Genomic DNA, 21,625 nt, shown 5'->3' with positions numbered 1-21,625 from the left:
GAACTGACCGGAGTCTTCACTAAAATCTTCAACCTTTCCTTGTCATCAAACACCGTCCCGCCCTGCCTCAAAACCTCCACCATCATCCCCATCGCCAAGAAGACAGCTGTGGTCAGCCCAAATGACTACAGGCCTGTTGCACTTACGCCTGTAGTGATGAAGTGCTTTGAGAGACTGGTCTGTCAGCACATCAGGGCCGGTCTGCCTCCCACTCTGGACCCCCACCAATTTGCCTACAGGTCAAATCGATCCACCGAGGACGCTATCACCATAGCGCTCCACACTGCGCTGAGTCACCTGGAGCACCGAGGAAGCTATGTGAGAATGCTCTTTCTGGACTTTAGCTCAGCATTCAATCATATCATCCCGGAGATCCTGGTCCAGAAACTGTCTCACCTGGGACTCTCCACCTCCATCTGCCTCTGGATCAAGGACTTCCTGACAAATAGACCACAGTCTGTCAGACTCGGCCCCCACCTGTCCAGCACCATCACACTCAGCACCGGGTCTCCACAATGATGTGTTTTGAGTCCCCTCCTGTTTACGCTCTACACATCCGACTGCTCCCCTACCCATCTCTCAAACACCATCATAAAGTTCGCGGATGACACCACAGTGGTTGGACTCATCTCAAGGGGGGATGAGTCGGACTACAGAGATGAGGTCAACAGACTGACTGAGTGGTGTTCAGTTAACAACCTCCAACTGAACACCACGAAAACTAAAGAACTTATCTTGGACTTCAGGAAGAGCAGACCCGGCCCCACTTTACATTCACGGGAACTGTGCGGAGAGGGTACACTCCATGAGGTTTCTGGGCGTGCAGATCTCTGATGACCCCTCCTGGACTGCAAATACCACGGCGGTGGTAAAAAAGGCCCAGCAGCGTCTCCACTTTCTGAGAGTGCTCAGGAGGAACAACCTGGAGGAGAGGCTGCTGGTGACATTTTACAGAGCCACCATAGAGAGCATCCTAACGTACGGCATAACAACATGGTATGCAGGGTGCTCAGCTGCGGACAGGAAAGTACTGCAGAGGGTCATCAACACAGCCCAGAAGATCACTGGCTGCTCTCTGCCCAGCCTGGAGGTCACTGCAAACTCTCGGTACCTCAGCAGAGCTGGCAATATCATCAAGGACTACTCTCACCCCAGCAATCAACTGTTTGAACTACTACCGTCAGGCCGACGGTACAGGTCACATAAAACCAGGACAAACAGATTCAGGGATAGCTTCTTTCCCAGAGCTATCACCGTAGTAAATAAGCACAAAAACAATTGAACCTGCTTAGCTATACCATACCGTCACTGCCATTATATTATGCTGCTATTCATACACTGGAAGCCAGTGTAATGAACGTAACACTGGTGTAATGTGCTCTCTTTTTCGTGTCTTAGACAACTCAAAATACTGGGTCAAACTGACCCAGAACCGTGACACCCAGACAACGCAGTCATCAAGTTTGCAGATGATACCACCGTGGTGGGGCTCATCTCTGGGGGAGATGAGACGGCGTACAGAGCTGAAGTTCAGAGGCTGTTAGATTGGTGTGTAGATAACAACCTGGACCTCAATACCACCAAGACAAAAGAACTGGTAGTTGACTTCAGAAGGAGGAAGTGTGAGCTGCAGCCTGTCAGCATCAATGGTGAGTGCGTGGAAAGGGTCTCCAGTTTCAAGTTTCTGGGTGTGCACATAGACACAGACCTCCAATGGAGCTCTAACATCTCTGCGGTTTTAAAGAAGGCCCAACAGCGTCTCCACTTTCTGAGAATCCTCAGAAAAATGGACCTGAAGAAGGAGCTGCTGACCGTCTTCTACCGCTGCTCCATTGAAAGTGTGCTGACATATTGCATTGGTGTGTGGTTCTCCAGCTGCACCAAAGCACACAGAAAGGCACTCCAGAGGGTCATCAATATGGCCCAAAAAATCATTGGACATCCTCTTCCCTCCCTGAAGGACCTGTACAGCACTCGCTGTCTCAAGAGGGCACGCAGCATCCTACGGGACTGCACACACCCAGGACACGGGGTGTTTAAGCTGCTGCCGTCTGGCAGGAGGTTCAGGCTGCTGAGGTCCCGAACAAATAGACTCAAGGACAGCTTTTACAACAGGGTGATAGCCCTGATCAATGCAAACAGCTGACCTGACTGGCTACCTACCTGGACTTTTTTTTGGGGGGGGGAGGTAACAACGGTAAAAACAGTAACAATAATAATATTTATATTTATAACAAAATGCAATAAAAATTAATGTGCAATAATAACAGTGTGCAACACAAATACACTTATTCTTCTTTTTTATTACTAAGTTATTATACTGTGTTGTGTTGTTTGTGTTGTGTTGTGATGTGTCGTATCAGGTCGTGTTGTGTTATATGTAGTGCCGACGTAGGACAGTTTTCCAATTTCATTGTACTATTGTACTATGTATGACTGTGCAATGACAATAAAGAGTTATCTTATCTTTAAAACAACAGGGTTGAATTCATAATGTCTGTTGCCTGGTGGCATCGACCAGCCAAACATCTGGGGCGAGTTGTGAAAGGTCCATTGAGGTCCAGGCACAACATTGCCCACAAAATTAATTCAGTTCATGTTCTAGTAACCTTGAGAAACACTCATGTTTTTCCCCTCATTGATCCAAATTCATTGATTCATCATTTAGAAAACTGGAAAAAAAACACTTAGAAAGTCTTCAAGTAAATGAGCTCTACTACAACTTTCCACCTTATTTTACTGAATATTCATCGTTGTCTGCAATTTATTATTTTAACCACTGATGTCTGAAGAAAAGAAAGTGTAATCTCACAGATAATGACCTGTTTGTAGTATTGGGCGGCAGGTTTTCCATTTCTTTATACCAGTGATATCAAAGTGAGGCTGCAAGAGGTCGTTTATAAATTTGTAATCAGCTGTGTAAGATGGTAGACTGGTATCACCTGCATATTAACCTAAACATGATTCATGGTGTGGTCTCCCTTCACTTGTGACTTCTTGACATTTGTAAACATAATAGACCAAAAAATACATTATATATAATAGTGAATGACACAATCGTATTATAGGTTGGGAGTATGCTTCTGCTGTGAGGCCGCTTCCCCACGTGCTTATGTAATTCACCAATGGACCAGTTTGTTTATACAAAATACACTTTATATGTTGTGATATATTCCTTATGTGTATTTTAGAGACTGAATTGCTTGTAGTGAACATTCGTATGAACTGTTGACATGTGAACAAAGCATTTAAAGTTATTCTATTTTATTTGGGAATAGGCAGAACATCCTCTCTTCCTCCATATCTGTCTGTCACAGTTCTGGGTCATTTCACCCAGCATCTTCAGTTTCTTGTATTTTGGTATTTATCTGTATTATGGTTTATGTTCTGATTCTTTAGTTATCCCGTTTTGAATTTTATAATCTTGTGTTTCAGTTTATGGTTTTGTTCTCAGGCTTTGTGTCTTGTGCCCTCGTGTTTAGTTTGGTTTATTTCAGTGTTCCTTCCCCACCTCACCCCAGATGTTTGGCTGGTTGATGCCACCAGGCAACAGACATCATGAATTCAACCCTGTTGTTTTAAACACTGGTATGAATGTAAACAACTCCAGAGTTGACAACACAAGTTTTGAAGGAGCAAATTAGAGCCTTGCCAGCAGCTAATGCTCCTTTAATTACAAATATTGTAATGTATATCAGCTTTTTTGTATTAAGTTTGAATCTTCTTGTCTTCATGTAGCTCAACATATCAGAGTCTCAGATTTGATCTCTTCCAGTAAATAAAAGGAACTGGGTGAATTTTTGGCCCTTTATTTTAATTCAGTTATGGCTATTTTAAATACAGTTTGTTCGATCCAAAATACTTACTGGGAGACAGAACACCATCAGAAGTTTTGTATATAATAACAGATGAATTTATGAAAATGTGTTTTGTTTTAGTTTGTTGTACTTTCAGTATTTGTAAAAATAATGTACATGAAAAATATTATCTGCCTTGTGTATGAGAAACTGTAAATAAAATATTTGTTTCACCAATTCAAAACTGAACTTTCTACATGTCTCCAAACCTTCTTCAGAGACTGAACATCCAAATGTTTTAGAGACCTTAGACGTCTATCTTTCCATGTTAACTTGAGCTACAATCCTCTATATTCACTATCACAGTATGAGACCCCGTGTCAAGCTCGTGTTGTCACAGTCTACGTCTCACTACGTCTGCTGATTTTTTTTATTTTTTACAAATAACCACTGCACATGAAGATAAATCCACAGATGCATAAACCAGCAATCATCTTGTGGTGTGTCTGTTAGAGAGAGAGAGTATGTGTGTTTCTTTGTCACCATTGTACTTGATGATGAGGGTGGGAAGCTGCAATAACGGCCCCCAGGAGCCAGAGGCAGACACAGATGGATCCAGAAGAACCGGGTCATCCAGCACCTCCAAGAGTAACAAAGACCTGAGGCTGTGGATGAACACATCAGTGGAATTCAATGGTTAATTAATCAATTGATTATATTCATATCTGTGATTCCCAAAGAGAATAAGGACATAACAGGATGTGGGGAATATAGACCAACGTGAAATTGAGAAACTATTGTGCTGATGAAAAGAAGCATTACATTCGTTTAGTTTGGGGTCAAAACAAATGAAAGAAAAATAATTTTCTTCCAAAGGTTTGTTGGAGAATTCTTATTGTAAAAAGTGACAGTTATACAATCTGTAAAGGAGAATTAATTGGATGAGATTTTTGGAAAGTTCTTATCAAATCAATTAGTTGCCTCCACAAAGCAGGTGCAGACTTATTGTTAAAGAGTTGAATGTGGTTCAAATGGCATCTGATCTAGAAATATGTAAGATCTAATGTTCATAGAGTTTATATAACACCACATGGGCTCGTCCGGGAGTTGAACCCGGGACCTCTCACACCTGAAGCGAGAATCATTCCCATAGACCAAAATGCAACACGGGAGAAGAATGTATGAAAGATTGTGTTGAAAGCTGACTGAATGTCCTGCAGCTGTATGTGAGGCATTCAGGGAACACTGCTCATTTAGAGATCTGTTTCAGAAGTGTTACAAATGCACACAGTATGATCCACAAGTGCAAACTAAGATTTTAAAAAGTCTTCATCTTCAGTGAATGTTGTGTAACTTCTGAGGACTCACAAGCGTGCGCTTCAATCCGAACACAAAAACAAAACAATGTGACCACACGTAAAACTGTTTGACAAATTCCATAAAACATTCACGCTCCGGTGGATGCATCAGAAAGCAACTTGGAATTAGTATCTTGGCCAAGGATATGTGGCATACAAACTGGAGCAGCCAGGGATCAAACCACAAAGCTTCTGATCAGAAGGTGACTTGTGCTAAATCTTGAGCAACAACAACCACACTGGGATGAGCCAGTTTAGACATCCAAGATAAAATGTCACATTGGTTAATTACAGAGTTAGGGATTGTTACATGGAAGACAAAAGAAATGTTCCTATCTCGTGTGTTTCTTATTCAGAGATTTCATGGCTTCATGGTGCAGATGAATGACTTTTTGCACCAACCAGGCCGAGTTTATCTGCAAAGCAACACAAGTTATTGTGAGGTTCATCAATCAACCAGTAAAAGATCTAACCTTATTCAGTGGGACCAAGTATCTATCTATACTTCTCCTATGAAAAACCTTCTAAAGCTCTCTATAATTTTACCTCCAAAGTTCATCAGCAAACAGTTTGAATGCCTGTAATTATCAGGCTGTACTCAAACCCATTAATTAAACCTGAAAACTGTGCTGTGACTCCAAACCCAAGTACCCTCCTGGGAAATTATGGCTAATGTCACACTTTGATCTGATGATAGAGAAGTGTGTCAGTGTAACCTTTATTAAATCAGGCAAAACAACATGTATGCTGTGGCGGCCTGCAGAAAGCAAAACCTCTTAAATAAATGGAGCTAATGGTAAGCTGAAGACATCTGATGTTTATGTTCATGAATAAAACACACTGACACATTTTGTCTTATTTTTTATTGTTTATTAAAATACTTTCAAATCTCTAGTTTTAGCTCACAAAGAGTGAGACTCAATTAGCTTTTTTCTTTCATGAGAAATAGTTTAAGACATAAAAAAGGAATGATGACATTTAGGATATTAACCATCTAGTCCAGCAGGTGGCGGTAATGCACCTTAAAGCTTTAACCGCCAAAGAAAAACCCAAAAGAAGAAGAAGAAGCCGCAGAGTTCCCGCTTGATTGCGTTTGTGTTTTAGTTTATTGTTCTGGCTCATCTAAAGAGAAGCACTAAGGTAACTTTGATCTGAGTTCAGTCAATCTTGAGTTTAGCTCCTGAGTGAAGTTTTCTGTTGCTCTCCTCGGTCTCTGTGAAAGAAAAAGCCTCTACATCAAGTCAAGCTGCTATAAACTAAATTACAAGAAAATATCAACAAATGCTAATGAAACACAGAGAAGAAAACAGTGTTATTATTAGACGAAAGCTTTAAAATGAGCTTAGTGTAATCAGAGTTTCTATTATTTTTTTGGTTTCGTACTAAGTGCTAGTTAGCATCTCTGGGGCACCTGCACAGTTTTTGAATGCAGCTAGCTAACCAAGCTAGCTAGCGCCACCCTTCATCCATTTAAGGTAACTTAAATTCCAAAAATTCCAACATGTTGGCTTAAAAGTGCTATAATAAAATACATTTATGAGAAATATAAAAAGAAATGTATTCCAGGCTAAAACACAGCTGCCTTTGTCTTATCAGCGCAAAGTTGTGTCGGCCCACAGGGCATGTGATTGTAAAAACTGGCCTCACTCTGAGAGGCCTGTTGTTAGAATCATTTCAAAGATTATTTGATATATACTGATCAGTATTCAGCGAGTGAGTCTGCTTAACTGTTAGCAAAATAATAATGATAGGCCAGAGATACCAGAGATGCATTTTTAAAACAAATACAGCCTCGAACCCTAAGAGGGGATCTGTGCTCTAATTTTATCACATTTAAAAGTACTGCTGATTTTTTTTAAGCTCCATAATTTTTTGGAGGGTGAGATAATTTTCATGTTTGCAAACAAATCTGAAATGGAGGAACAAAGATAGATAGAATAGAATACAATAGAATAGTCTTTTATTGTCATTGTACATATTCAGCTAAATTGTGGGTGCTCCATACCAACTGTGCTTGGAAAACATAAATAGTAAGACAGCTAGAATAAATGACAGAGAAGAGGAGTAAATACAAAGAGGAGGAAGGCACACATTAGAGGACAGGTTTCAGAATGCTTGAAAGTAGTGCAGTGGACTTGATCCATGTATAGAATCCAAGTGTGGGTGGACTGAGTGATGAGGGTTATTCAGATCATGGCTCAGATTTCTACACCCACTCAGACAGGATAATCTTGTACGGCACACCTGATCATTTCTCATGACACACGTATGTGCCCCACGGCACACGTATGTGCCACGGCACAGTAAACACTGTAGTAGTTTTTGCAGCTCCATTGATTGTTTTGTGTTTGTTTTTGGCCAGGGCATTCTTTAAACAGGAATTGCTCTCCTGGTACTGGTGTGCCATACTGCTAAATTTGGTATCGGTGCTCAAACCAAGTTGCCCACCCAGGGAAGCTAAATATTTGTTCTTTGTGTTCTCAAATGAACATATGAGACACTTCAGTGCAGTGTGGAGTCTAACAAAGATCTGTTTTGTGTCCCAGCTGATCAGCAGGAGGAGAAGAGTCTGACGGAGCAGCAGAGGAACAACAGCTACTTGGACTCAGCTCAGCCACTGCAGAGAAAACAATGAGCTCAACACAGAAGGTGGCAGATACTAGTGTTAAGAAATACTCCATTAAAAGCTGAAGTACCGATATATGTTTTATGCTAAACTAACTGAACCTTGTGCTATATTAATGCAATGTAATAATAATGTAATAATACAATGCAGTAAACAGTAAACTTGCCTGCTTATCCCGCACTAACCTGCAGAGGATTTTTACGGCAGTCTTTAAATCACACTGTGAGACAAAATGCACACAAAGAGTTGTGTGTTTGCTGATGTTTGTTGAGCTGATAGAAACGCTGCATTTGAAATTACCTGCCACATAAAAAATATTACTCCATTCTTTCTTTGTTGTCTTTGTATTGCTAGATGTTGAAATACAGCGACTGCACCTTATCAGCACCTGCAGTCGTTCAGGTTCTGTGCCAGAAAACATAAACACTGGCCCAATTTAACCCCTGACTAAAGCACACAGTTTTGCCTCTTTCATCTCTTATGATTAGTACATGATCATGATTGGATTTCACGTGTTACTGTTTAGGCTCAAATCGATTTGATCTTTGATACCTGCAGTGATGAAATAACTCCCCTCAAATGCCTTAAACCAGAAGTAACAAGCCTGTTTTGAAAATGTAAGGAGTAGAAAATACAGATTTTTTTCTTTTTTTTTTAATGTAGAGAGTAAAAGTAAAAAAAATGTCAGGTTACAATCAGACTCTGACATCATCCTTCACTGAACCAAGCTAGTAACTGTTACATTTCATTCATTATCATTGAATAAATTAGAAAATTGTAGAAATATATAATAAGAATCAGCAACAGGAAATATAAAAAAAGTACAGACCTGGTAAACATTTATTACTATTCTGAGTGTGTTAGCATTAATATTTGTGTACAAGCAGGAGGGATGGGCATGGTTTTAGAGTGTTTACAGTCATTAATTATCTTTAACACCAGGTTGGATGTAATGTGTTACTACTACCAGTAGGTGGGGATAAGAGACCTTTAAGGTGTTTGGTGCCACACTCCACCTTCAGGTTTAAAACTAGTGTTAATGGAGGGAGTTTGAAGCTTCATTTTGTTTAATGACTGCATTTCACTCACTGCCTCTGCTTGTATCTCTGTCACTGCAGGACCAACATGGACCGAGAAGTCAGCGCTCTCAGGAGGCCGACAAACCTCACAGAAGAAAGAGAGAGAAAAAATACATCCGTGATGAGTGTGGGAATGGTTTTACTTCGAAGTCTAAACTAAAACAACATCAGCTCATCCACACTGGAGAGAGACCGTTCAGCTGTGACTTGTGTGGAAAGTCGTTTTCCTGGAAGAAAGCCCTAAAAACACACCAAGTCGTCCACAGTGGAGTTAAAGCGTACAGCTGTGATCAGTGTGGTAAAGCTTTTACTCAAAGTAGCAGCTTACAGAGACATCTAGTTTCCCACTCTGGAATTAAGGCATACAGCTGTGACATCTGTGGAAAAACCTTCAGCCGGCTATGGAGCCGAAATATACACCTTGTTAATAGGAAAATTGTACTTAGTAGTCAGTATAATCTTTTAATGATATAAGTTTGCATATGGTAGAGTACTGCATGTAATCATTTGTGTGTAGAAGTATATAGTTGGTGGCATATTGAAAGAATGTCTCATCCTAGGAGGTCTGTAACATTCCAGGGTGTTCTGGCGTTCACCCCCACATCCTAGGAGCATGAGAGAGGTCGTACCTTGTCTCATTGTTTTACGGTAGGATTAACGTAGCTATGTCAGTTTTAGTTTAAGTGCTTTTTTACATATAGATGAACTGTTGGATTTTCCAGACCAGCAGGTTAAGGGAAGTCGTTTATGGGGCCACACTCTGACCCCACACACGCACACACACCTCCACATTCCAATGTAAGGAACAAACGCTCACTGAAGTATAAATAAAGACCGGGGCAGTTTCTCAGTGCGAGCCTCAGTGCTGGAGGCTGCCCTTGCTAGCAAGAAGTTCTGTGTGTTTCTCTTCTCTGAGTCTTTACCGAAGAAGTGTTTTAGAGTATATTTCTTAACATTATTTGGTCCTTCGTAGCCGGAGCAGAAAATATCAGAACTGTTATCTGTGACTCTGTTCCAGGATCCAGCACTGATTCCTGACGCCGTGGGGAGCCAGCACCGAAACCTGTACACAGCCCTCTTGGACGAGGAGAGAGCCCCAGGACGTTAAATTCGGGTCTGGGCCGGTGTTTTTAATCTGGTCCACGGCGGTGGGATTCAGTCCGATGATCTGAATCACCAGTGAGACGTCGGAGAGTGAGAAACACTATTTTGGTATATAAAACGGCCGCAAAGGTTTAAAGAAACGTGATAAATTAGGTTGGGTTCGCCGAAAGGAGCTGAATTAGACTTAAGTTTTAGAGGTAGCTGAAATTACTTCGTGACAAATTAAAATACGTTTAGGCAAATGAAAACACGTTGAGACAGAGAAATTAAAATAGGTTGGGTTCGCCGAAAGGAGCTGAATTAGACTTGGGTTTTAGAGGTAGCCGAAATTACTTCGTGACAAATTAGCGCGCGAATGTCTATGTGTGTGTATGTGTCTGGAAGTAAGTTGGTTTTACAGCACAATACGCTGCTGAACTACTTCCATTTTTGTTTTCTTTGCTGAGGCTCACGTACTGGTGACAAAGGAGAACGGTTGAGTTTCATCTCATAAAACTGATACCGCTTCACCGTTAGGGTGAAGTTGAAGGCCGTATCAGTAAACCACTCTAAAGTCAAGCGTGCCAGCGACGGCCCAGCAAAATCTTTGAAAATGGGGGATAAACAAGCAAAATTAACACCTGATGAGAAATGTTTAGAAAAACAGCAAGCCGGAGCAGGACTAATCCAAAAGAAAGGGAGAGGAATGCATAGTGGAAGAGCAAGAGGTAGAGGCAGAGCTACACACACACCAAACAGTGGCTTTAGTACTACATGCTGGAGGTGTGGAAAAGAGGGACATTTTGTACGTGACTGTAAGAAACAAAGAAGACAGTAACTCAGAATAGGATAGCAGCTCAGGTGAAGAGAGCAGTTCAGACTAGGAAGAACGTAATAATCCCTCACCCAGTGAAAATTAGAGATCACAGTAGTTTAAAGTAGTTCAAAAAGGGTTGGAAACAGACCCGACTGAATAGATATAAATACAAGAGGAATAAAGTAAAATAAACAAAAGGCTAAATTACAACTTAACTTTAATGTATTCAAACTAATAATAGCAAGGATAACAACCTATAAACTGGTATTAATAATGAAACATAGTTGGGATGAAGATCATGCCCAGAATAGAATGAATGAAAGCAGATAATTCACACAAACACATATTAAATGAAATAGAGGGATGCATAAAGTATATTAAGGTTGTGTCATTGTTCAGCCAAGGAAAGTGTGTGAAAAGGAAAGTGTCTCCAGCTTGAGAAAGAGTGAAACTGCAGATCACCCACAGCCCTTGGTGGATACAAAGTAAAATATAAATAACATATTGTAATATACCATTGCTGTTATATAAAAAATAATAGCATTAATGATGAAATAATATTAATATGAAGAGGCACCTCAGTCAGTTATGATGTGAGGTGGATAATTGTTGAAAGTAACCTGCATTAAGCTTAGGGTTGCTCAAATTAAGTACATATTGAGATGGAGTGAAATAGGTAAATATTTTAACTAATTACGTGTATAGAGGCACTTGACCTGTCTGAAAAACTGTCATCCTAATATGAGCCATTGTTGAGATATAGAGCACACCTGTGAAAACAACTAATATGCTGAACCCGGTATGAAACAGCTGAAAACTACATGATGGAGAAGCTGAATTGAATATGAAACCACTGTGAGGTTGCGTTGTGGTCTCTTCTGAGCTGATGAGCAAGCTACACATTATCAGATCGAGAGCTGCCTGAGAACTCTTCAAAGAGAGGGAAACAGAACTATGATAACTATGATAACTGGAGTGTGCAGAGTTTCCGTGAGCAGTTTTCCTGCATCTTGACTCATGTGTGTAGAGTGTTCATAGCATCAGCATCATGTTTTTGTTTATTTGTTTTGTTGGTTTGAAAAATAGTTAAATAAACTTGTGATCATATTTATGGATCACCATGGCACATGCCACTGGCCAAATGATTTATTTACGCAGATGAACAAGTGAGTGTGAATGTGTCTGACGTCACAGTGTTTTTGTGCACTGTGTAAAAGTAATTGCCTCTGATTGTGAGAGTGGTGATTCACTGTTCGCACACAGAGCACCGCGCCTGGGTCCTCCTTCCCTACACCCCCCACGGTCTGCCATGGCAAACCGTGACAGAATGATCCCGCCAAGCATGGACCCAGCGGTCTCTGAGGAGAGGCTCAGGAGGGAGGTGATGGACAAGGTTTACCGCCTATGCGAGTTGTGGTGGGAGAAGCCCGCGGAAGGTTTGCGTCACGCCGTGGAGAGGCGGCTGCAGGAGACGCTTGTTAAATTCCCCTGGCTGATGGACTCCCTTAATCCAGTTGTCCTGGACTTCCTGCTTTCCACCCTCCACCTCCACTCTCCTCCTCAGGCTGCTCACCGGCCCGGACAGCTGGTGGTTTCACAGCCTGAGACGCCGGCCCCGACGTCTACACGGAAACGACGTTCGCGCCGCCGGCGTTCCTCACCGCAGCCTGATCCACGGACATCTCAAGAGCCGGCTGTGGTGAGTAGTACGGACAATTTTCCATTTCCCTCACCATCTGTGTTTGTGTCTGCAGTGGACAAGCCGACAGCGCAGGTAACATCACCTCGGTCAGAGGTCTCCACACCACTCGCTGCTTCACCATCTGCAGCTGTAGCACCGCCGTCGTCTCATCTGCCTGCAGCCACCATTCTGCCATCTTTTTCACCGGCTGCTATGTCGCCACCCGGACCTCCCCAGCCCGAGCCGGAGCCCAGCAAGCCGGAGGAGCTCGCGCTGCCCGAGCAGGAGCCCGGCGAGCCGGAGGAGCTCGCGCCAGCCGAGGAGCAGGAGCCCGGCGAGCCGGAGCAGCTCAGCGAGCCGGAGCAGCTCAGCGAGCGGGAGCCGGAGGAGCTCGCGCCGCCGGCCGAGGAGCAGCTCAGCGAGCCGGAGCAGGTGGAGCCAGCGCCGCTGCCGGAGGAGCTCAGCGAGCCGGAGCAGGTGGAGCCAGCGCCGCTGCCGGAGGAGCTCAGCGAGCCGGAGCAGGAGCAGCTCAGCAAGCCACCAGCTGAGGAGCCAGCGCCGCTGCTGGAGGACCTCAACGAGCCGGAGCGACCGGCGTTGCCAGCAGAGGAGCTCGGCGAGCGGGAGGAGCCTGCGCCGCCTGCCGAGGAGCAGCTCAGCGAGCAGGAGCCGGAGGAGCTCAGCGAGCCGGTGGAGCCAGCGCCGCTGCCGGAGGAGCCGGTGGAGCCAGCGCCGCTGCCGGAGGAGCTCGGCGAGCCGGAGCTGGAGATCGGCGAGCAGGAGGAGCTCAGCGAGCCGGAGGAGCCCGCGCCGCAGCCGGGGGAGCTCGGCGAGCCGGAGCTGGAGCTCGGCGATCTGGAGGGACTTGCTCAGCCAGAACTGGAGGTCAGCGAGTCAGAGGGACCTCCACGTCTAGCGCGCCCTCCACGCCGCCCACGTCTAGCGCGTCCACGTCAGCGACCGGCGCTTCATAGGCCATGTGCCACTCCTCGCTGTTGCTCACAGGAGCAGCATCATTGCCGTCGGACCCGGGGCAAGCCGCCGGAGGGGCAGCGCCGCCGCCACCGGACCCGGGGCAAGCCGCCGGAGGGGCAGCGCCGCCGCCACCGGACCCGGGGCAGGCCACCGGAACCGTTTTGCCGCTACTGCCGGACCTGTGGCAGGCCGCCGGAGGTACAGCGCCGCCACCTCTGGACGCGTGGCAAGCCACCGGAGCTGCAGCTCCGCCGCCACTGGATCAGTGGCAGGCCCCCAGACCCGTTTTGCTGCTGCTGCCGGACCCATGGCCGCCCGCCGGAGCTGCAACGCTGCCCCCACTGGACTCGAGGTCGGCCGCCTGAAGCGTCCTACTGCCGTCACGGGACCCGAGGTAGGCCTCCTGAACTCTTGTGTTGTAATGATGGGCCGCCTGAGACTGTTTTGTGGCGTTTTTCTTTTTTGCTCCGCTGCGGGATGCGCGGTCGGACTTTGGGTCTGTGACCTTGGGGGGGGGTTGTTCTTTTGTGGTTTTTGCTTGTTTCGGTTCTGTTCTGGTCACCAGCTATTTAAAAAAAAAAAAAAAAGAGTGAAAAAGAGACAAAATTTACATTGTAGATGAAAAATAATAATAGGAAAAAGGTTTTGTGTTGATCAGCCAAGAACAACTACAATCTCATTTTCTGCTTTTAAGGAAGGACTGTTCACAAAAACAGAGAGAGAGAGAGATGTGTGTTGATTAAGCAGTGATGATAATAATGAAAATGTCTTAGTTTGTCACTTTCAGGTGAAAAGCAGACCTGAATCAATTTTCCACATGCAGCGGTCGGAAGAAAGTTATAGTTTAACATCATTGGAAACATGCAGGCCAAGTTTCTGGCTAACTTATTTACAGCACCATGTGTCCCTCAACCTCACAAGCGAGCTCTCACTCCTCCCTGAAGACAAGGAATGCAGCTCCAAAGAGCAATAACATGGCAGATAAAGAGACAGCAGCAAAGTCCTGAGCAAAGAGACCCAGCAAGCAGCAGCAGTGTGGACAAACAGCATCAGAGAAGAAGAGCAAACCCATCATCCTGCCTGATTGGATGAATGGCACTGTGTTTCCAACAAGCTGCAACTTCACTGTGCATGTGACAAGAACATTTGAGGAGAACTGAGGAGACTGTTGGAGTTTGACATTTGCCACCTTTGGAGTAAAATGGCAAGAAGAGACAGTGAAAGACAGGACAAAGCTGAAGGAGAACTGCCGGCTGTTGGACTGTTGAAGTGGGAGAGGACAACAGAGTGAGAGGAGTGGTGAGAACACAGGAATTTTGTTATTTAATGTGGGAAATCAAAATTTGGGTTAGCAAACCAGGGGAAAACAAAACTGACTGCTTAAGTGGAAAATTGAGAAGGAGTCTGAAACACTGCGAAAAGAAACATACAAAATCACACACACAAGCAGAACATGTCAGGGTCCTGGGTCTGGGCGGCCCAGGACCCCTGGGCAGTCATGGACCTGTTATATTATTATGTATTTTTGGTGTTGCTTCCCCTTCTTCTCTATGCTTGTACATATGTGTGTGTGTGGGTGGCTGTGTGTCTGAGCACTCGTTTATAGGCGCCGTCAGGCCTGGTGGGTGTGGCCCTGCTAGGGGACTGGCCACACCCGGAGCCACACACCTGCTGCTGATCAGGCCTCGTCGGGGGAGCTACTTAAGAGAGTCTTGGAGCTCCCACCGACGCGGGATCATTGCCTGAGTCTCCACGTTAGTCATCCAGTTGAACTGAGTTAGTGCATGCCTGCCATTGTTTAGTGTCCTGACAGCTGCCGCTATTGTTTCCCGCAGGAGGAGCGTGGAAGGCCTGAAGAGCAGCGAGCACCGGGAGTGCAGACACGAGAGCAGAGAGCACCAGGAGGACACGACACGGGAGTCTGGGGAGAACACGGGGATTTATTGTTGTTTTGTACCACACTGTAAATAAACGCACTGTTCGCACACAGAGCACCGCGCCTGGGTCCTCCTTCCCTACACCCCCCACGGTCTGCCATGGCAAACCGTGACAGAACATGCATTAACCCTACTAACACTTCCAAACACAAGAGAGCTCATGAAGATTAGACAACATCTTAAGCATGTGAGTCTGTTTACCATCTTGTCCAAGTCACTTAGTGTGATGAGAAGTGATGCAAAGATCAGTGGACTCATAGCACATCAGTTACAAAATGATTAAATAATAGCAGAGAAGTGTGTAGGAAAGGCAGCTTTAAGAACATGCTCTGCTGGATATGCAGCTCCACAGACATGCATTAAACCTGCCTAATAATACAAACACACATGCAATGAAAATTAGCTTGTTATCTCTCATCAGTGTTAAAATAGTGTCGATTTTAACACTGCCGACACTTGTTATCAAATACCGAATTTATCCAATGCAAAAAATTGACTCTCTAGGTTGCAGGACAACAGTTTTAACTTTCGTGGGAAAAAAGATTCTGGTTTGACCAACCAGTGATCAGACAATAAATTTAGTCGTTGATATAGTAAATTGGGAGATGCTTCCTGCTTGATTGATGCAGCACAAGTAATTTACTGTATGAGGGAAATTCTATTTTTGTGATAAGATTTTGAACATGCATTTCTGTTGTCCTGTCATCTTAGTGGGTTAATAGCTGATATGCAAATTAGTTGATTGTTCTTAGATTAAGGAAAGGTGACTGAATTCTAGCACGAGTGAATGGGATGTGTTGGAGTTTGTTGTGTGTTGAGTGGAGACTCTAAAACACTGAGTTTCCTGTTTTGATGTGCGAGTGAATCCTGTACCTAGATACACAACTCTGAATACGTCAGAACAAAGGTGTTTTGTGAAGTGCATGACAACATGTCACACGTTTTATGATGACGGGAAAAAAGAAAAACTGGATAAAATAGATCTATGGCCTAAATGAGTGAAAAGCACAGACCTGGGGATTAAACTCATAGCTAATAAGACATATTAGGATTATGTTGTGTGTTGTGCAGCTGATGGTTGGTTTGGAGTGAATCTAGCTGATGATTTTTCTTTTGTTGTGAAGTTGAGCCTGCCAATTAGTATGATGGTATGATAAACCATGCTAATGGTATGATTTACCCTCCTGAGATGAGGAGCTTGTGTCATGACTTAACAAGGCCTTTTTATTTTGATACTTTCACAGTGCACTGAAAGTTTTGTTTGATAATCTCTGTTATTTTTCATTTTATTTTTCATTTTTTGAACAGGCACTGATTTCTGTTTGTCAATTTCTTTTCTTTAAGCAGATCTGCACGTCGGGAATTAAAAGTGCTATACGACATGTCGAGAAAACCGTTACAAGTGAGTTTCTCCACATTAAAATGGGCTCAGGAGAAAGCCACTTATTTGGGACAATTAGAAAATGAGAGTCCCTCCCTAAAAAGGATTCAGCGAGGTAATCCGATCTAAAGTTCCTCTTTTTCTTTTTGAAATGACGTCATTTTGCTGAAAGTGGAAACTAAATGCGACGATGGGTTCCACTATCAGCAAAGAAAGAAAGAATGGATGAATGAATGAATGGAAATAAAAACAAACTGACTGACTGGTAAAAGCTGACAAGACTTGACCACGACTCAAGGTTAACCTCCACCTAGACAGGACAAAAGGGTGGATGAATTTATGTGTTTCCTGTTACAGGAGCAGAAAGATCACAGCAACATTCGAGGTTGCGTGATGGTTTTACCTTTTAAATGCCATTTTCTGTGTCTGTGCATCTACCAGGGGGTGTTATTCACTATCTTGTGTTGCTTACAGAGGTAACTGTGATAAAGTATGCATACGCCTGCGCAGCTCTAACATTTGTATTTTCTTTTCTACAGCACTACATTTCTTCATGTGTTTGATCATGTGATTTATAAGAGGACTAGTTAATGTTTTTCTACTACAGGATTTCTGGGTTTATGTGTGAAGAAAACTGTGTTTACAGGTTATGAGTTGGTGATGCTGTTACACTGTGTTGTTGGGAAAATGTGAAGGTTACTTTGATGATGTGAATAACATTCTTTCCACAGCTATGGATGGCTAATTTTATGGTCTTTTTATGGCACCTCTGGAACCTGTCGACCTGCGCCTGACCACCGATGGTCAATGTGTATTGCTAATGTTTGTTTTCTTTAAGAGTGCATATGGAGGATTCAGCAGAAGCGGACAAGTGACATGAGAAAAACAAATAAGAGATGCAGTGTTTATGGAATAGTTTAATATGGTGCCCATTAGCTGGCCACTTTTGAGCTCATAGTGATTGATGAGTGGAGTGACTTTGCTTAAGAGAAGTCACCGATTACATTAATGTTGACTGAGTACAAGGGATGATCCATGTCTGAGGCAAATTATGGAAATAATTGTAGTTTACTGATTTGAGAAAACCTGCACATGACACTTGTCTTGCTAGTGCTGAATACTTATTACTCTTATGATACAATTGTTTATAGGTGTGAAGTTTGATTTCACTTCCAGATCTTGCTTTCCAGGCCATGATGGTGTGTATGCAGGCTCCTGGCGGAGCCAGTTTTTAAGCAAATTTAATATGCAAAACACACTAACATCTTTTATTGCAGGATTATAGGTCCAGGGTGGTGCTGCTCCAGAGGAGGAGACGCCCTGATGTTGCCTGGGATGTGATCTAGCTAACCTTTTTCTTTAAGACAGGAATCTGGTTTTGATGAGTTGACTCATGGGAGTGTCCATGTGTCAAGAGGAGGGATCCAGGATTAACATGAAACAATGAATTAACATTAAATTTTGTTTTATATGATTTTTGCAGCGATTTGTGTGATTAACAGTTCATTCAACGGGTATTAAACCTATGCAAGTGGTGCATCCATGTTTAGATGAGGCTTTGATGGCCTATAAGTGAAGTTCACTGAACAAAAGAATGTGGTTTGATGATTGTTGACATGCTCTCCAAATAGAAGTTTTTCCTCCTAGCAAGGAAATACAGGTGCAGCAGTAATCTCCTGAGAAATCTTCAGAGGCCCAGTGAGAAGCGAGAACCATTCCAGGCATAGCTGACAGCCCAGGCAGTGGTTGAGGTCAGAGGTCGAGCTGGTTGGGGCCCATCGTGAGATCAGACTTTGGAGCCACAGCAAGGACCATGAAACTGTGTTGGAATGAGAGCTGTGCCAAGGGGGCTTTCCAGAGGCCAACAGAGGAGATTGTGGACGACGGACGGGCACCTGAAGGATGAGGGGAGCGTGCCAAGCTCCATCGACAGCGCAGAGGGAGTCTAAGGATGTCATCATGATTCTGTGAAAGCACAGGAACTAGAAGCTATGGTGGTGATGACAGCAGTTTCCTATGAACATCACCTAATGCTGTGTCACTATACTGTGCATATGCTGGCACACTGAAGACTGCTGGGATCATAACAGCAGTAAGATAACTGGACCCAGCACCCTTTCCACAGAGGGGTTTTTCTGCAGAGGATGGACAGTAGAAGAGTCATAAGTATTCCTACCGCAGGATGAAGGCCTGAAGTGAGGTGATGGGGGTTGATAGAGGCCAATTCAAGTGCTTCTGACCACTTCAACTGCCTGCAAAATAGCGGAGAGACCCTCCTGGATACATCAGAGCCACTGCAAAAAGGTTGAGGTCCCAGGAAACCCCGGCACCCCCAAGACAGCACATTAGGGAAATCTCACACTTGGTTGTTTCAGTGGTGAGGGGGGAGTGCTGATTGAGCCCCCGTAGGGTAAGCTCGCACTTCAACCTCCAGCCTCTGATCAACTCTAGGGCAACCAAGTGCGAGGCGTGACGGACCTGTGTGCAACCAGGACCCTCTTGGTTACCTTGACTACGACGCTCACCCTTGCAGGACCCCAGCTGATGCCAACAACAGCTGAACCAGGAGGCAGGCAGAAAAGATGGACACATGACAACTCTCACCTAAGAGACATGACACAAGACCACATCCATCCGTGGATGAACAATGCCTGGTACCGTTATATTCACGACAGAACAAAAGCAGAATCGGCAAATACAGACTATTATGTCTGTTCCCATCTACCCAGCACGTCAACATACCCCACACTATATGTGTTCCTGGACCAACTCCCAGGGAAGAACTACTTTATGATATTAGCAGAGAGAGAGGGATTTTGCGTCCTTTTCAACAACACATGCTGCACTTACATACTGGACGATGTACACTCATTAAACATGACTGACGCCCTGAATGCTTTGAGACAGATCCAGCAGGCCCAAAATCAGGACTATGTAAGTGATACAAGTGACTGGTTTTCTTGGCTTCACACTGGCTCCTGGTTACAGGTGCTAAAAGGACTACTCATCGGAGTTGAAATATTTTTACTTTTATTTTGTGTCTTTGTAATATGTATACTGCCATGTCTAAAACTCATGATTAACCGCATAATATTTTCCGCTGTTGCTGCATACATAGCCATGACAAGTGATGATGATAATGACCCCGACCTGTTGAAACATGAAGACTTTGTGTGATTAATGATGATGTGACAGAAAATGTACAACAAGGTGTTACATACTAATATCTCATTTAAATTTTTACTGACAACAGGAGGGAATGTTAATAGGAAAATTGTACTTAGTAGTCAGTATAATCTTTTAATGATATAAGTTTGCATATGGTAGAGTACTGCATGTAATCATTTGTGTTTAGAAGTATATAGTTGGTGACATATTGAAAGAATGTCTCATCCTAGGGGGCCTGTAACATTCTAAGGTGTTCTGGCTTCACCCCCACATCCTAGGAGCATGAGAAGAGGTCGTACCTTGTCTTATTGTTTTACGGTAGGATTAACGTAGCTATATCTGTTTTAGTCTAAGTGCTTTTTGGTTTGATGAACTGCTGGACTTCGAGACCAGCAGGTTTAGGGAAGTCTTTATGGGGTCACACTCTGACCCCACACACACACACACACACACACAAGCACCCACTGAAGTATAAATAAAGACCGGGGCAGTTTCTCAGCGCGAGTCTCAGTGCTGGAGGCTGCCCTTGCTAGCAAGAAGTTCTGTGTGTTTCTCTTCTCTGAGTCTCTACCGAAGAAGTGTTTTAGAGTATATTTCTTAACAGTCGTAATGCTGGTTCATTCAGTCTTTGAGAGTGCAGTACCTGAAACACACACAGACAAAGTTCATTTAAAGACAAGAACTATGAGCCAAGGCCGACATAAATGTGTTTTATCTACTTAAATGTAACAAAGTGTTTAGAAAGTTAGCACATACATGTAATTTTTCATTTCTTTATGTATCCATCTATAGAACGCTGCATGTTATATTCTAAATCTGCCTGTTCTCTGTCAGAAACCTGCCTGCAGAAAATGAACCTAAAGTATGTAATGTGTAATGTCATCACTTTAGAGATGGAGAAAGCATAAAGTGACAATTATGAATCACTTAATATGATAAGGAGATTCTGCAGGTCATTAATCAATGTATAAAATTAAAATAAAATGTATTTTTAGTGACACAAGATACAAATATGGAAGTAAGATGTATAATTAGAATTATTTATAATAATATGAATAAATCATTGCAATTTCTTTAACCATAAAGAATAACTAAATCCTTCAGGACAATGTCACTGAACTCACTATGTTATCCACCTAACAGCCTCCACATGTTCTCACTGTAATTTCCCCTCATGAATGAATTTATGCTGCACTAATGTGAATGTTTGCAGGGAAATCAAACGCATTTCACACGCAGTACTCGAGCTGACTTACCTTGCACAATGCATTGCGGCGTGACGTCAACTCCAAAGCACTATACGCTGACGATCAACGACGATCCACAGTTGTTGTAATTCAGTGAAAGTTGTGTGGTGGATGTCAAACATGTAGCCTACTGGTGCACTGCTTTAACCTACACCAAACACTTTTAAAATCCTCGGTTTAAAGTTAGAATGTCAAGCGACCCCCCCACTGTGTTCTTACCGGGTTTTCCATGATGGCCGGAAAGCTATGCTAATGTAAATGTTTATGTAGCTTCACTGATTCACCTGCAGATACAATTCAATTTCAATTCAATTCAATTTTATTTATATAGCGCCAAATCACAACAAAAGTCGCCTCAAGGCGCTTCATAGATACAGAGAAAAACCCAACAATCATATGACCCCCTATGAGCAAGCACTTTGGCGACAGTGGGAAGGAAAAACTCCCTTTTAACAGGAAGAAACCTCCGGCAGAAC

General features: G+C 43.5%; 1 protein-coding gene across 3 annotated transcripts in view; it reads left to right on the top strand.

The window, feature by feature from the left end:
• Positions 1 to 20,441, top strand: part of LOC146374154 (uncharacterized) — a 198,969-nt gene extending 178,528 nt beyond the window's left edge. The window contains exons 1-4 of one of the 3 annotated variants that reach the window (XM_084950690.1): positions 6,180 to 6,295; positions 7,702 to 7,804; positions 8,900 to 15,170; positions 15,252 to 20,441. In XM_084950690.1, the coding sequence (XP_084806816.1) occupies positions 12,070 to 13,920 (1,851 nt within the window). In that variant the 5' untranslated portion in view covers positions 6,180 to 6,295; positions 7,702 to 7,804; positions 8,900 to 12,069 and the 3' untranslated portion in view covers positions 13,921 to 15,170; positions 15,252 to 20,441. The other 2 variants (XM_084950692.1, XM_084950691.1) reach the window with 2 other exon arrangements.
• The last annotated feature ends 1,184 nt before the right edge of the window (positions 20,442 to 21,625 follow it).

This window comes from Perissodus microlepis, chromosome 14 (genome assembly GCF_051167445.1).
Source record: "Perissodus microlepis isolate ML-2025 ecotype Zambia chromosome 14, ASM5116744v1, whole genome shotgun sequence".
NCBI lineage: Eukaryota > Metazoa > Chordata > Actinopteri > Cichliformes > Cichlidae > Perissodus > Perissodus microlepis.
This window is presented reverse-complemented; position numbering and strand designations above follow the sequence as displayed.